General features: G+C 36.7%; 1 protein-coding gene across 1 annotated transcript in view; it reads left to right on the top strand.

Annotated features, from left to right (window-relative positions):
- Positions 1 to 9,482, top strand: part of iqgap1 (IQ motif containing GTPase activating protein 1) — an 84,458-nt gene extending 74,976 nt beyond the window's left edge. The window contains exons 30-37 of the mRNA XM_042485164.1: positions 999 to 1,101; positions 3,449 to 3,584; positions 3,739 to 3,826; positions 3,938 to 4,147; positions 4,232 to 4,398; positions 5,691 to 5,813; positions 6,831 to 6,939; positions 7,056 to 9,482. Coding sequence (XP_042341098.1) covers positions 999 to 1,101; positions 3,449 to 3,584; positions 3,739 to 3,826; positions 3,938 to 4,147; positions 4,232 to 4,398; positions 5,691 to 5,813; positions 6,831 to 6,939; positions 7,056 to 7,169 — 1,050 coding nt within the window. The 3' untranslated portion in view covers positions 7,170 to 9,482. The remainder of the gene's footprint in view (positions 1 to 998; positions 1,102 to 3,448; positions 3,585 to 3,738; positions 3,827 to 3,937; positions 4,148 to 4,231; positions 4,399 to 5,690; positions 5,814 to 6,830; positions 6,940 to 7,055) is intronic.
- The last annotated feature ends 5,994 nt before the right edge of the window (positions 9,483 to 15,476 follow it).

Genomic DNA, 15,476 nt, shown 5'->3' with positions numbered 1-15,476 from the left:
TCTCCCCAACTATGCAACATCCCTAAAGAGAGACACTAAATCTACTTAGACAAAGCATAAAGAAAGGCAGCTGTGGGGGTCAAGTATCTGACCTCAAGTCTTCTTGTAGACCTGGTACTGACCTAACTTCTGCTTCACCAAAAATTCTCCATCACCATCATCTTGTTTTGTTTTCTAACCTTCTTCTGCTTCTTTTGTTGCCATGGCTTTCTTCTATCAATTTTGTTTTGTCCAATTGAGGATTATACATGAGAGACTAAATTGACCCCTAGCTACATTATCTATGCATGTTAGTCCGACTTCAATACATTCAACTTAGAGTGATTTCAGTCAGACTAACATATTGACATTTAGTAGTTTAAAGTCCTCACATCATGTAAATGTACTTAACCAATCGAGGCTACTGTAGAAACATGGCAGGCCACATGGTTTGATGAAAGATCATCTTTACCAGGCCTGGAAAAGTCATAGATTTTGAAAAAATCACTGAAAGTTTTGAAAAAAGGAATTTTGTTATGTAATGAAATTGTCACAATAATCCGACCTAAGTAACCTTTTACGTGTTATTACGTAACGGCAAATTTACTTTTTGGTAGCTGTCGATGTATCGTTGCCATAGTATGTGCTGATGTGCGATGTTTTGTGTACAATCCCGTAATTGTCTCTCCTCCATGTATGCCAGCTAGCACAAAATTATGTTTTAACAAAATGTGATATGTCTGAAAAATGCCAGGCAAGTGGGGCAAGAAAAAAATTATGAAGGGTCCAGGAAGTCATGGAAAAGTTTAGAAATTTTGTCCATGAAAATGTATGGGAAGCCTGTTCAAAGTTAACCAAAACAATTCTTGGTTTCATTTGATTATACACAATTAAAAACAAATGAATGAATATCATATTCCCACCATTAATCCCTCACGCTGCTCCTTTAAGATGTTTTTGAAAGGTCCTCTCTTCAGCAGTATGACTAACACACCAACTGGGTTCCTCTCTCCTGTTAGCTGCTGCTGGACCATCAGGACGCCATTGCTCCGGAGCACAATGACCCCATCCATGAGCTGCTGGAGGATCTGGGCGAGGTTCCCACCATAGAGTCCCTCATCGGTGAGTGGAGCGTGCACTTGTATGCAGGTTTTTAATGTGGGAAAACCTGTCACAAACAGGCACTAGACTGCTCTCCCATTGCCAGAAGACCAAAGCTGTGCACACAGCTCTGCAGCAAACAAGCATGCCTTTGTGTTAGGCTCTTTGGGGAGGGGGGGCACCATGTTACCACCATGTTACCGTGGTTACCTCTTTCATATCTGTTACATATTCAGTCTCTCTTTCAAACTTGGTGCAAATAATTTAGATTGATGTCTGATTGCAGCTTGGATGAAGAGTCGGTATTTTCTGGCAGCCAGTCATTGCGTCTTGCCGGTAAAGCTATAATCAGAATTAGAAATAGTTTATTGATCCCTGGGGGGAATTGTTGAAATTAATTGTGGTTGATTACACTTGTTTTGATGCCAGCATAGAGAATTATCGCAAGTAGAAATAAGTACCAGCACAAATATATAAAAAGAAATATAGTGATAGTAAACAGTTAGCACATTATGTAAATATATTTAAAAAATAATAATTTTATTGCATACAATCATGACATTGTCAGTTTTTTGTTATTGATTATTGTCATACTAAAATACTTTATATGATTGAAACTGTTTAAAACCAGCATTGCATCAATACTCCTTTTTTTGTTGTTTTGTAAATATTTAAATATTTTTTTAAAATAAAGTATGTATAGTATGCTGAGTATGTAAGTGTGTTAAAATATAAATGTAAAGAAGTACAGTAATAGACAATTAGCACTAATATGTGAACATTTAAATAATAATAAATATAATGAGCTGAGTATGTAAAATATAAAACTGTGCCTTTTGCTAAAATGCAGTGTATAAAACTTCGTTCAAAATATAAAAATATAAATATGTTTGCAATGCTACAGTGAACAACAGAGTTATACATAAGTAAGAATAACAATAAGAATATATACAGTATGTATCACATGTTAGCCTAGCCTACATTTAAGAGTTAGAGGAATGTTGCACATTTGAATAATTGCACAGAGGATAGTTGAAATATTGCACCAAATATTGCAGTTAAGACAGTGATATAAAGAATTATTGCAACTTAAAAACCCTCTTGCACATTTGAAGTGTAATAATAAATTGTGGAATTAAATGAAATACTACTGCAGAGTCATTTATCTCAGGTGTTAATACCGATTGTAACCTTTTCTGTAGAAAAAAGCCAGATCTTAGCAGGTGTCAGTGAGGCTATAGCTTTAGTCAGATTGGTTTCTGTCCAGCAAAAACTTAGCTGTACAAGAGTTGTACATATCTTTGTTACTATTAATATTGTTATTGTTATTTTATTTTATTTTATGTTACATGTTATGTGCCTTCCTTTGTGTGTGTGTGTGTGTGTATGTGTGTGTGTGTTTATACATATATATATATATATATATATATATATATATATATATATATATATATATATATATATATATATATAATATATATATATATATATATTATTTTGCCTTTTTAACGAATATTTCATTCAGTTGCTGCTCTCTTATTTGCTGCTGCAACAAAACTATTTCCCACGTGGGATTAATAAAGTATTTCTATTCTATTAAAGCAATTCACAAAATGGAAAAGAAGCAATTTTGATGTAGAGGCATGTTGGTACTCTCTGAGAACACGACAAAAGAAGAAGAAAACGGTAAACTCCAGGCAGAGGGCAGAGCCTCACCCTGAGAGTGGCTCATCACTGATGATCGATTATTTCTATGAGTCTATGCATTGTTCTTTAAAAAAGTCCTGCACCTTAACCCTTTGAAACCTGTGCAGGCTTTCATGTTCACTTTAAAAAACATGAGAGGAAGGGGATGAACAATGAAAGACGAAATTACCCAAAAATTAGCAAGAAATTAGTAGAAGTACAAGAAAAAAACAAAACTGAAAATTTGTTCAAAAAAAAGAAAGAAAGATAAACAATGACATGGAAAACGTTCAGAAATCTTCAATAATTCTGTAACATCATTTTGAATATGTACTTGTGGTAATTATAAATATAGTTTTCCCTTAGCTTTTATCTTTTATTTTCCCATAAGACATTTTCCCTAGTTTTGATAGAAATTATTTTTTAGTTTATATTGAAACATTGTGAAAGGTGACTTGAAAGCAGCACAAAGAAAACTTATGTTACTCCAGGTTTTAAAGGTTTTAAACTCTGAAATGCTGAATGATTTTTTTTTTTTTTACTCATGAGTAATGTGGTCATTTGACTGTTGATCTTAAGTCAGCAGGTCACAGATGAAGATGAGAACAAATGATAACCGTGAAGCTCCCGGCGTGTTGTCATGTGATGCAGCTCGGTCTGATTGCCTCTCTCTTTCCTTCAGGGGAGAATCCTCTTCCTCCTGACGACCCCAACAAAGAGCAGATGGGGAAGACCGAGGTTTCACTCACACTCACTAACAAATTTGACCTCCCTGGTGAGGCCAACGCTGAGATGGACGCCCGCACTTTGCTTCTCAAGTACGTTCACACTGCCGATTCAAACCAGATTGATATGGTTGTTTTGGAAAAGTCAGATCAGTGTTATTAATATAGCCCAATGTTGCAAACACTCATTTCTCTCCGGAGACTTTATTCAGTGGTTCCTGAAATGTCTTTGTTTGTTTGTTTTCAGCACCAAGAGGCTGATTGTGGACGTGATCAGGTTCCAGCCTGGAGAGACTCTCACTGAGATCCTGGACTCGACAGCAGGCCCAGAACAGGTCAGACATGTGAAAGCCACGTACAGTTGTTGTGTTGAAAACAAAGCAGACAGTCACCACACAGCCAGCCTGTAGCTCTGTCTATAATCCATGTTGTTTCCTGGCTGACAGGAAGCAGAGTACCAGCGTGCCATGCAGAGGAGGGCCATCAGAGATGCCAAGACTCCAGAGAAGATGAAGCAGGTCAAGCCAGTGGTGGACGACAGCCTGACGCTGCAGGGCAAGAAGGACAAGATCAAGAGCAACCTGCAGCGGCTGGCCGAGCTGGGGAAGGTCCACCCCGAGAACCGCTATCAGGACCTCATCAACGACATTGCCAAGGTACAAAAACAAACGCATTATCTCTGGAAGGAAACAATTCAAGCAATTAGTGTTTTACTTCATGGTGATTTGTGCGTGTTCCAGGACATCAGAAACCAGAGACGGTATCGTCAGCGGAGGAAAGCTGAGCTGGTGAGACTCCAGCAGACCAACTCTGCCCTCAACTCAAAGACCAACTTCTACAACGTTCAGATTGATTCTTACAATCAGTATATCAAGACGTGCATGGACAACCTGGCCACGAAGGGCAAGTGAGTCACCTTCCATCTTTTTCAACACTTCGCATTTTTTGTTTATAGTTCAATCCCAGCTGTTTTACTCTCACAGCCATCACCACTGAGACATGTGCTACTAATTACATGTCAGATTTTATGCATGTCAAATGTCCAGACAAAAAGTGTGGAGGGGCAGCAGGTGTGACAGGCGGAGCTGCATATGAGGCAGACTAGCGTCAGCAAACACATCCTGCTGTAGCGGCTCAGATTTAAAGCTACAGTGAAGATATAGACATCATATTAAATTAGATGACCTAAGGCATCCGTTGGTACCAAACTTTTCATGCGCTCCAAAGTTGGGCTAAATTTTGGCAAAGGAGAGAGCACCATCAGGGACTGACCATTATTTATGAGAGGTGAAGGTGGTGTAAACAGGTGAGGCACCTTAAATCATTTTTTGAACACTGGGAAAGGAGCCTTTTCTTTTATGGGCCTTAGTGGAGGGACAGTTAACTTTAAATGGTTGTATTCATATTCAAAACTCAAAACTTCAAAACTCCCCAAATCACACCATTTATCACAGCCAGAAACTGTAAAATGTGGTAATTTATGGTGCAGGAGGGTCACACATTTTGCCCCAGCCCCCCCTCGACTCTGATAAATAAGTGTGTAAAAACAGTGTATTTAATACTTCTGTGTACAGGGGGTATTGTTTAATTGAATTTTTCTCAGTGGTATTTGTAAATTTAAGCCCCCTACCCCCAAACACACACACACACACACACACACACACACACACACACACACACACAGATGGGTGGGGATGAGGGGCGATGAGGGGCCCACTTTGGAAAACTTTGTCACCCTGCCCAAAATTCCTAATAGCTGGCCTGCTCCCAACTTTACCCCTGATTTTCACACACATTTTTGAGTGGTGCCAAAAATCAAAACTGGGTCACTTGAGGCCATCAGTCACTGCAGTGACTCTCAGAGTGCTACTGGTTTTCATTTAGGGCAGAACGCAGGTCAGCACAGCTGCTGCTGCTTGGCCACACAGAACATCAGCACTGTGGCCACCAAGGACCAGAGTCCAAACCACCAACTCACATACACATGAAACACATCAGCATCAAGTTGACAATATATTTCTCACAGCTACAGTGTTTACCCAACAAACAGCAAACTTAAATATTAGAGAAAGGCCAGAAGACATACTTGTGCTCTGAGGATCATTTTCTAAACACTCTGAGCAGACTTGAAGGACCTCTCTTCCTTTGCACTCAGGGATGGTACATCCATGGTCTGAACACTTGTTTCCTTTTTGCTAGGTTGTCAAAGAAACCAGGCGACAACAAGGCCAAGAAGAGTAAACAGGTTTCGCAGAAATACACGGCTGCTCGCCTCCATGAGAAGGGCGTGCTGATCTCCATCGAGGATCTGCAGCCCAACCAGTGAGTTTTGCTCCCTCTAACACAAAGCCGAGGTTCAACATTCACACCTGTCAGTAGGGTTGGGCCGATATATACAGATTAACCCTTAGTATATTACACACACCGAAGTGCGCTTTTCACAATCAAGCTTTAAAAAATATTATACATCAATATTATTTTCTACTTTCATTGAGTTAATTTTTTAACTAACACCAGTCCTGAAAATAAATATCAAACATTCATATATTTTTCAGAATTTTAACCCTTTATATGCCAGGTTTTTGTCATGATGCTTCTTTCTTTTTAGATGGGGTAAAAAAATTAATTATTTTTAATACACTACGTGCAAAGTAGATTTTTTTTATCATTACTGCAGACAAGGATTTGTCAATAATTAGCAGCTACACTGATTTTTCTACGTTATTTTTGTGCAGTGTCAAATACTCACACTCATACCGCTCTGCACACAAAATGTACTTTTTCAAAATTAGGCAAAAAGAAATGATAATACATTAATATGATTTCACTTTCATTGAGTTTGTTTTTTTAACCAACATCAGTCAGAACCATAAATATCAAATATTCATTAATATTCAGAATTCTGACCCTTTAAATGCCATTTCTTGTTATGATGCCACTATGTTTTAGATGAAAAAATAATAATTATATAATACTACCAAAAAGCAGGAAATCCAGTAAATAATATCAATAAATCTTATAATTTGTATAAGAAATTTGTATAATTTGTATTATAAATTATTTGCTTATAATCATTTTCTTGTTTGTTTTGTTTATTACTTTTCTTTTGTTGTTGCTTATTTTCAGGTAATTTTCTTGTAACTTTTGAAAATTTCTTACAAATTTTTTGGCCTTTTCTTTTTAAGTTGCTGTCTTGCCTTCATTAAAAAAAATTAAAAAAGAAATCAGGCCAATTTGCTCAGGTTTGAAAGAGTTTGAGGCTTTCGTTGATCAGTTTCTTGTCACATAGTTCCTCCTCTCTCCTCAGTAAAACTCTTCCCTGCTGTTTTCTCCTCACAGGTTCAAGAATGCAATATTTGAGATTTCTCCATCCGAGACTGTCGGAGTTTTTGAGGTGAAGGCCAAGTTCATGGGCGTGCACCTGGAGACGCTACAGTTAGAATATCAGGTACAGTTTCTTTGTCCTGCAGTAAAGTTGACAGACAGTGAACTCTAGTACATGTTATTGAGCCGTTAGCTGTGATTGATTTATTGTGGCTGGTGTTTTCTGTCTTTGTCTCTCAGGATCTCCTGCAGCTGCAGTATGAAGGTGTGGCCGTGATGAAGCTCTTCGACAGAGCCACCATCAATGTCAACCTGCTCATTTTCCTGCTCAACAAAAAGTTTTATGGGAAATAGAAAATCAGAGGTTTTAAAGGGCTACAGACACTGATGTAAACCACAAAACCCACTGTGAGGGTTGCAGAAAGCCCTGACCTGCACCAGCCTGGCATTCCTACTCATTCTGCACTTCTCTATGTGCCTATGCAAATTTATCTGCATTATTATTTTTTATTATGTGGATCACCATATGTGCTTTATTCTTAATGGAACACTCCATTGTGCAACTCCAGACAGCACTCCACAGATGCTTGCTGGAGTTTTTCTTTCCTGTCTGTATCTGCAGCTAGGTCAAAGGTTAACATGTGTATGTTTTGCTTTAAATCTTATGAATATCTTGTGCATGGGCCTTAATTAATTATAAAAAAAAAATGTTTTATGTAAAGAGATCACATTTTGTGTCTTTCTTAGCTGTTAGTTTACCTGATCACCTGACTGATAAAAGTGTGATAAACATCTCCGCCAATACCAAAGTGCTTGCTTGCTTTTTAGCAAGGCTGTAGTCCATGAGTCTTTGTCCCCTCTGTGTGATTTTGTGTTGTTGCTTTAGACGAATTGGAAAGAAAAACTAAGAGTTGTGAGTGGAAAAACAAGATGCACTCCTCCCTTTTCATCATATTTTATTTTGAAAGCATTAGGGATGTCCTGCTCAAGTTGTTTTGCCCCCGATCCGTATACGAGTCATGTGATATTGAGCATCTTCTTATCTGATTCCCAATTCAATACTTGTATTTACCTGGCTAATATAGCAATAATATAGCAAATGCACAATACACACTTCAAGTAGTTTAAAGTTTAACATTTAATTTAAAATTAAAATCAATCCATTGATTATGCTTGACAATAAAATTTGTAAATAAGTAAATCTAAAAATATTTTTATATGGCTCTTAGTGCAGATTTGTTTTTTCAACAAAATAACAAAGTAAACAAACTAGAATGTGTCTCTCAAATCCTCTTAGTGTGGCAGTGTAATAAAAGTAAAGAACACTATATAAGAGTAATATAATTACAATTCCACTTCAAAGTGGTGTTATAGCTGAACTTTAATATTTCCAGTCACAGCAAATAAAAATTGATCACAATGCCACTTATTACAGCATCATAGTAAAACTAGTTCGCTAAATATGAACAAAAATTCACTTAAAGTGGTGTGGCAGCTTCAGTTGAGAAAAAAAATGGTTAAAAATTGTGCTCCCTGTTTGACGGCAGACATAAAACAAGGATCGGGCAGAGCAAACGCAATCATTTAAAAAATGCATTGATAGTATTGATCGGTTTTGATTGGGACATCCCTAGAAAGCTCTGTAGTTTAGTGTTTCTTTGAATATGATTTGACCTAAATCTCAACACGACTCATAATATAAATATTCTGAAATGTTCTGATATCTATGCAAAGCTGAAGTGGCATCAGAGATGGTATTTGACAAGAATTGCAAAAAATAGCAAACTCATATGGAGCTTTTGAAATCAGAAATTTAGTTTTTATGTCTTATAAATATAAATACTTTTATAATCTAATTTGATAAATAAGCACGACAAATTCATATTCCACCACTCAAGTCCATTCTGTGCCAGCTCTTATCTGGCTCTAGAGTCTTTCCTGATGAGTCAGGATGTCGGTTTATTTTGGACTGGACTAAACTGAGCGTGACTACAGCCCTGCTGCTCACAGCTGAGCTGCACTGCATCTCTGCTTTTAGCTCCATCAGCAAGACGGGACGTGGCACACAAAGCTGTGCAGATGTGCTCAATCATTGGCTTTCTTACACGACTTACAGGAAATGATATGTTTGTGATCTCTCTCATGGGCTCTTTATCTTGTATAAGTGAAACACAGATTACTGTTGCATCACAAAATCAGTTTAGGAAACATGACATCATGTCTGTAAAACAGGATGCTATCTAGAAGTGGTAAATGGACATTGAACACAGAGATTTTCATGTCTTGTTGAAAATAATTTGAAAAAGTTGCCCTTATTTATATTTTTATATGTTGTCAGTCCACATTATGCTGTAGTTGATTTTTGCAAAACCTACGACAGATTATGTAAGTGAGCTTTAGGATGTGCAGTATTTCAGGAAGTAAACATGCGGGTCCAGTAGATGTCACTCTACACCATCCAATCTGTTTATTGTGACACAGTTTGATTGATTTCAGAAACCCTTGAGTCAAGATTCCATTGAACTAGATGTTGATTTTCTGTCTTCTGTAAAGTTGCCATGAGCAGAGGTTGACTCTGTTGTTAAGAGGTGAAGGAGGCCGAGCTCTCTCATTCACAGTCCATTCCATGTATTTGACCTGTTCTAGAATAAAGCTCTACAGATGCAATGTGTCTACTCAGCGGTCAGTTGTTCTGCAGCCACTGCTGGTATTAAGCACGCTGTACTCAAGTATATTTATGAGGTACTTGTACTTAAAGGGATAATTCAGACTTTGAAGTGGGGTTGTATGGTGTACTTGCGCATAGACAGTATATTAGAAGCAGAATCAGTCGGCACGCCCCCAGTTTGGAGAAGCAGGCTGGAGTTTGACATGGAGGCTCAGTGATGTGCTGCTGTGGAGAGGCCACCAAAAAACATATTTTAGACACCTAAAAAACTCAGTATCAGTTTAAGAGTATGCTATATTCAGAGTATTCTCACTCCTTTACCTTAATGTCAGACTGTGATTTCCAACGGTAAAATAAAACCATTATATCGCTCTCTTTAAAGCCAGAATCTGTTAGGAAAAACAGTGATTTAACATTGCTGTACACATTAACTGCTGGTCTGCCTCCATCGGTTGTTTTGTTTGTGTTATTTTGTGACTTTGGTGCTGACAAAAGTAAGTTTGGATTCACCAAAGTCACACAGTAACACAAACTAACAGATCAAAGCAGCAGCAGGCGAGCTAATATTACTGTTTCTCTCAATGGAGTCTGGTGGCTTTGACAGGAGCATAGATGGGGAACTGAAACAATTAACAGATTTCCTTTCGAAACGGGCTGTGTGATGGAAAGCTAAAGCATGGAAAATACTCTCAATATATAATGTACACTTAAACTGTTAGTGATTCTATTTTTTTATTTTATTTTTTAGGCAGGATTTTCTTCAGGTGGCTAAAATACATTATATTTCTGATCAGTTCACAGCAGTATATTGCTTAGCTTCAATGTCAAACTCCAGCCTGGGCACATACTGACTGACACCTATTATAGGTAATGCACCGATTATGGATAAGTACCCCATAAAACCCCACTGAAAAAAAAAAAAATCATAACTTACCCTTTAACTTGATCAATTGTGTTACTTTATACTTAAACTCCATTGCATTGTAGAAGGGAATATTGTATTATTTCACTACATTTATTTGACTGCAATAGTTATAGAAGATTTACATAAAAAACATAATTACTTATTAAAGCATGTTTCTGCTATATACCAGTTAAAATCAGGTCCCTCCAAGCTACAGCATAAAAATAGCGCTTACTTGTTAATTCATCAATATTAAAAATAAAATGTGTAAGCCTAGGCCTCTAAAAGTAAGGAAACAATTGTCAGTGTGAATCTCTTTATTTTATTGTGAACTAGACAGTGGTCGGGGGGCCACCTGGCACCCTATCGGGGGAAAGATTTAGCTGCAGGCCCTAAGTAGAGTATAACTGCACGAGTGAATTGTGACATTTATCTGAATTGCTGCATTCTTAACATTTATTCCCCAAGAACCATTTTAGGAGAAACTGATATATTTTTTTGTCACTGGATAGGCCAATAGTCAAGTCAAGTCAGTTTTATTTATAAAGCCCATTATCACAAATCACAATTTGCCTCAGAGGGCTTTACAGTACTGATGGTCAAATGAAGCCTCATGAACCATTTTCTTTCTTTTCTGAGTCTACTAGGTGGCACTCTCTGTTCAACAAAGAGCTGAAAGCATAAAAAATTGCCTTTGCTTGACCTTTTTTCTTTTCTTTTTTTTTAACAATATCGCCATCCAGTTGGCTCAGAAAAGAAAGAAAACGTCTCACAAGGCTTCATTTGGCCATCACTACTTTACAGCATATGACATCCCTCTGTCCTTAGACCCTCACATCTACTAAGGAAAAACTCCCCCCTAAAAAACCTGTAAGGGGGGGGGGGGTATATAAATATAAATCATAATGTGTCATCCAAAATGGCATAAAAAGTTATTGTATAGTATGTCGTCCAAAAAAGCATAAAAACCTGTCATCAAAAATGGCAGAAAAACGTCAAAGTTTAGTATGTTGTCCAATCAGCATTAAAAGGCCATAGTACAGCATGACAACCAAAATAGCATTAAAAAAAGTCATAGTATAATTTGTTGTCCAAAATCGCAAAAGAAAAAAGGAACAAAAAAATCATCTTATAGTATGTCATCCCAAATGGCATAAAAACGTCAGTGAACTGTCTCATCCAAAATCACATAAAAAAATCATTATATAGTATGTCTTCCACAATGGCATAAAAATGTATACTATGTAATCCGAATTAGACAAAACATTAAAGTATATAATATTGTCCCAAAATGCATAAAAAGACATATTATAGTATGTCGTCCAAAATGGAATAAAAACAAACATAATAAAGTATGTCTTTAAAGTGGCATGAAAGAGTCACAGTATAGTATGTTGTCAAAAGTGGCATAAAAATGTTAAACTTGTGTATGTCATTCCAAATAGCATAAAATCATCATAGTATACCATGTCATCCATAATGGCATAAAAAGAAATTGTATGTCATCCAAAATAGAATAAAAAAGTAATAATATGATTTTTCATTCAAAGTGGCATAAAAAAAAACAGTCTATATTCAATAGTCTCAATATTTTGTCCAAAAAGGCAAAAAACAGCATACTATAGTCTCTTTTTTCAAAAGTCATAAAAATGTCATACCATAGTATGATGTAAAAAATGTATTACAGTATTACATCATTGACTTGTAAACAATAAACACAAAGGTAATTTAATAAAGATAAATATTAAATATTAGTTACATAAAGAACAAAGATGAATGAACTTGGGTTGGGCGATAAGTAAGCTATAGACTAGCAATGAAATCAATGAATTCCAAGAATTAACAATAGCTAGCTCGTAAATAGAAACTAGCTTAAATCTATGGATAATCTAGCTAGCTACCTTTAATCTATGGAATTCACTGACTTCAACTTCAACTTCATTGATTTACATAAACACATTCATCAAATAAAAAACAAGTGTTAGTTACCTTAGGTGGATACCAACAAAGTAATGAAAGCTGTCAGCATGCATGTTGGCCTCTTGTCTGCAGTAACTCCCTAGTCGGGTTCCAGGCTCACAGTAATCCCCCAGATTGTAATAATATGGTGATGTTATACATTTTATGAAACTCCATAGGCAAGTCAGTATTTCAGTATCTGTTTTTTGTGTCTCTGGTATTCCTAGGTACCACAGGGCTAAAACAAAGAAAATAACTTAGGCGGAATTTGTGAAAAAAAATATGTTCTTTGTGGTTTGAGGAGCTCTAGTGACCTCCATGTGTGTCAGGAAGGTTCATAATTGGATTTGAATGAAAGCTACAAATGTCCCCTTTAAAATGACACCAAACACAACATTATTGAACATTGGGAAGTGCCCTAACTATGAGCCTAAACCAGGATAGGCAACAGTGTCTAACATCCAAATTACCATGGAAGGGGGATAACTTGGAGGAGGAAATATAGAAAATCAGGGGCCTTATTTGAAGGGCAACTGGTGGATTCTTGTTTGGGACACCTTGAACTTTCAAAAAATGCTGGTTGCCCACTTTTCCTCAAAAATGCCTACAGGGTCACATGATTCTGAAGTTACAGCCCAGTCTATTACCTAGAATTACCACACTGAAGTATGTCTTCCAAGACTACGTAAAAACATCATACTAGTATAGTATGTCGTCCAAAATGGCATTAAAAACATCATACTATGATACCAAAAATTGTCTAAATCATCATAAAAAGGTACTATAGTATGACCTTTTTATGCCATTTCTAACAACATAGAATGACATTGTCATGGTATTTAGACTACATACTATAGTATGACGTTTTTATGTCATTTCTGACGACACACTATTGTATGACATATTTATGGTATTTGGACTATGTACTATTAGTAAAACGTTTTTATGCCCTATTTGACAACATACTACAATATGAAGTTTTTATGCCATTTTGGAATACATAGTGTAGTATGATGTTTTTATGTCATTTTGGGCCGCATATCATAGTATGACGTTTTCATGCAGCTTTGGACTACATAACATAGTACGATGTTTTAAGGCCATTATGGACAACATATTATAGTATGATGTTTTTATGACATTTTGGACAACGTACCACAGCATGACGTTTTTATGACATTTTAAACAACATACTATAGCGTGATGTTTTTATGGTATTTGGACAACAAACTATACTATGACATTTTCATTCCATGTCTGACAACATACTATTGTATTACATTTTTATGTCATGTTGGATGAAATACAACATACTATAGTAACTATAGTATGATGTTTTAATGATGATGATGTCATGCCACTCTAACAATTACAACAATATTCCATGGCTTTTCTAATGATTTTTTCTATATGAATTCCATGACAGATCAGTTTTCCATGGCCGTGGGAACCCTGAATAAAGTTCATCAGTTGTAATATTAAATATCTTGTCTTTGCAGTGTATTCAACTGAATATAGGTCAAAACAGTAGGTAAAACAAAAGGTCCGCAAAACATTGCATTTGGGTATCCTTCACGTTTTACAGAGTCCAGTATTTTTGGAATCAAGTTGTATGAAAAGATCATTTCATGTTAAACAGGAGGGAAATCCAAAAATGTGAAAGCTACCGCTCTTCATCAGGGCTCAGGGTTAGGGTTAGGGTTACAGACATATGCATTATAGGTATGGCCCCACTTCTGTAGCGACAGGAACGATAGGAAGTCATCACGTAACCCAGATGATGAAATCTAAAAACAGAGTGAATAACAAATCACGATTTTAAAGCCCTGACAAAGACCGGTAGTGGTCGAAACATGTTGGCTTTTCTTAATGATTTAGCCACTATAATAAAGACTTTCTAATGTAATTCCTCCTTGTTTTTCATATTTTTGGAGTGCCTAGATTTTCTTTGCTGTCCATCCTGTTGGCTCCCATTGTCCATAAGAACTTGAGACAAGATTTTTTTTACCTACGTTATATTTTAGTCTACAGAGCAACCACTCATCTTTCTCTTTCTCTAAGATTATTCCATGTAATGATCTTAGATTGAAAATCACCAACCAGGTCACCATCTCTTCCTACACTCATGGTGTGTTTGCTTGTTTAAAAAATAAAGCCCTTTTCTGTCTGATCAGTTTTCAAGTTGGTGAAAAACTACAGAGCAAAGATTGCTTGTTGAAGTAAACTGTCAGCATACAAAGAGTGCAAAAAGCCCCCAAAACGATGCATTCTTCAGGGATGCTATGTTTGTGGGATGTGTACACCTGGACTGCGCCACGCTACTGCCATCTACTGGCAGGAGCAACAACCACATCCTGTGACACTCGACACAGCAGACCTTTGATACACAGTATAGAGTTTTATTGTCTATATTAAATCAGAAAGATAAGCACTATAACATACATTACAAACCAAGACCATTTATATCCTGGGCGAAAACAAACTCAAATGACATTACAAAAAAAAAGTAGTAACACTAGTGGACAAAACATTCTTTAAATAACAGAACTGTACATCTTTAATATGTAACTGAAAAAAGTAAGACACTGAGAAAAAAAAGAGTGAGCCTAGGAGACAGAGAGGACAATGAGCAGTTAGTACCAAACAAAGCTAAAGCTAACAGGAGGGGATTACTGGTGGATACAAATTACTGCTGGAATATAAAAAGTCAAAGTAAGGCAGCAGAAGGCGTTGAGACAGCAGGGGACAGGCTGGGACACACAAACAGAAACTGCAGAGTGGAGCTATAGAGCTAAGCTGAAGCTGAACACTAACTCTGAGAAATCAACCTCATGATAAGCCCCCCCTCATCATCGTGTATTCCACATAGAAAAACTGAATCTTCCACACGCTCAGAGAGAAGCCACAGGCTACACAGTGCAGGTATGACACCTTCTGACTCAAAAGTACAGAAAATCTAAAAACGATCATTGCCAGGCACCATTTTGCCTGCTGTTTAACCCTTTGAAATCTGGAGCAACTTCATTTTTCTTACTTAAGATGCCCCCCACAAGTATTAAAACTTTGAACCCTGAGCAAATTGCTGCCTTTTTTTAAACAAATTGACAGTAAAAAATGCAATAATCACCTT

This window comes from Plectropomus leopardus, chromosome 1, assembly GCF_008729295.1.
Source record: "Plectropomus leopardus isolate mb chromosome 1, YSFRI_Pleo_2.0, whole genome shotgun sequence".
Lineage (NCBI taxonomy): Eukaryota > Metazoa > Chordata > Actinopteri > Perciformes > Serranidae > Plectropomus > Plectropomus leopardus.
This window is presented reverse-complemented; position numbering and strand designations above follow the sequence as displayed.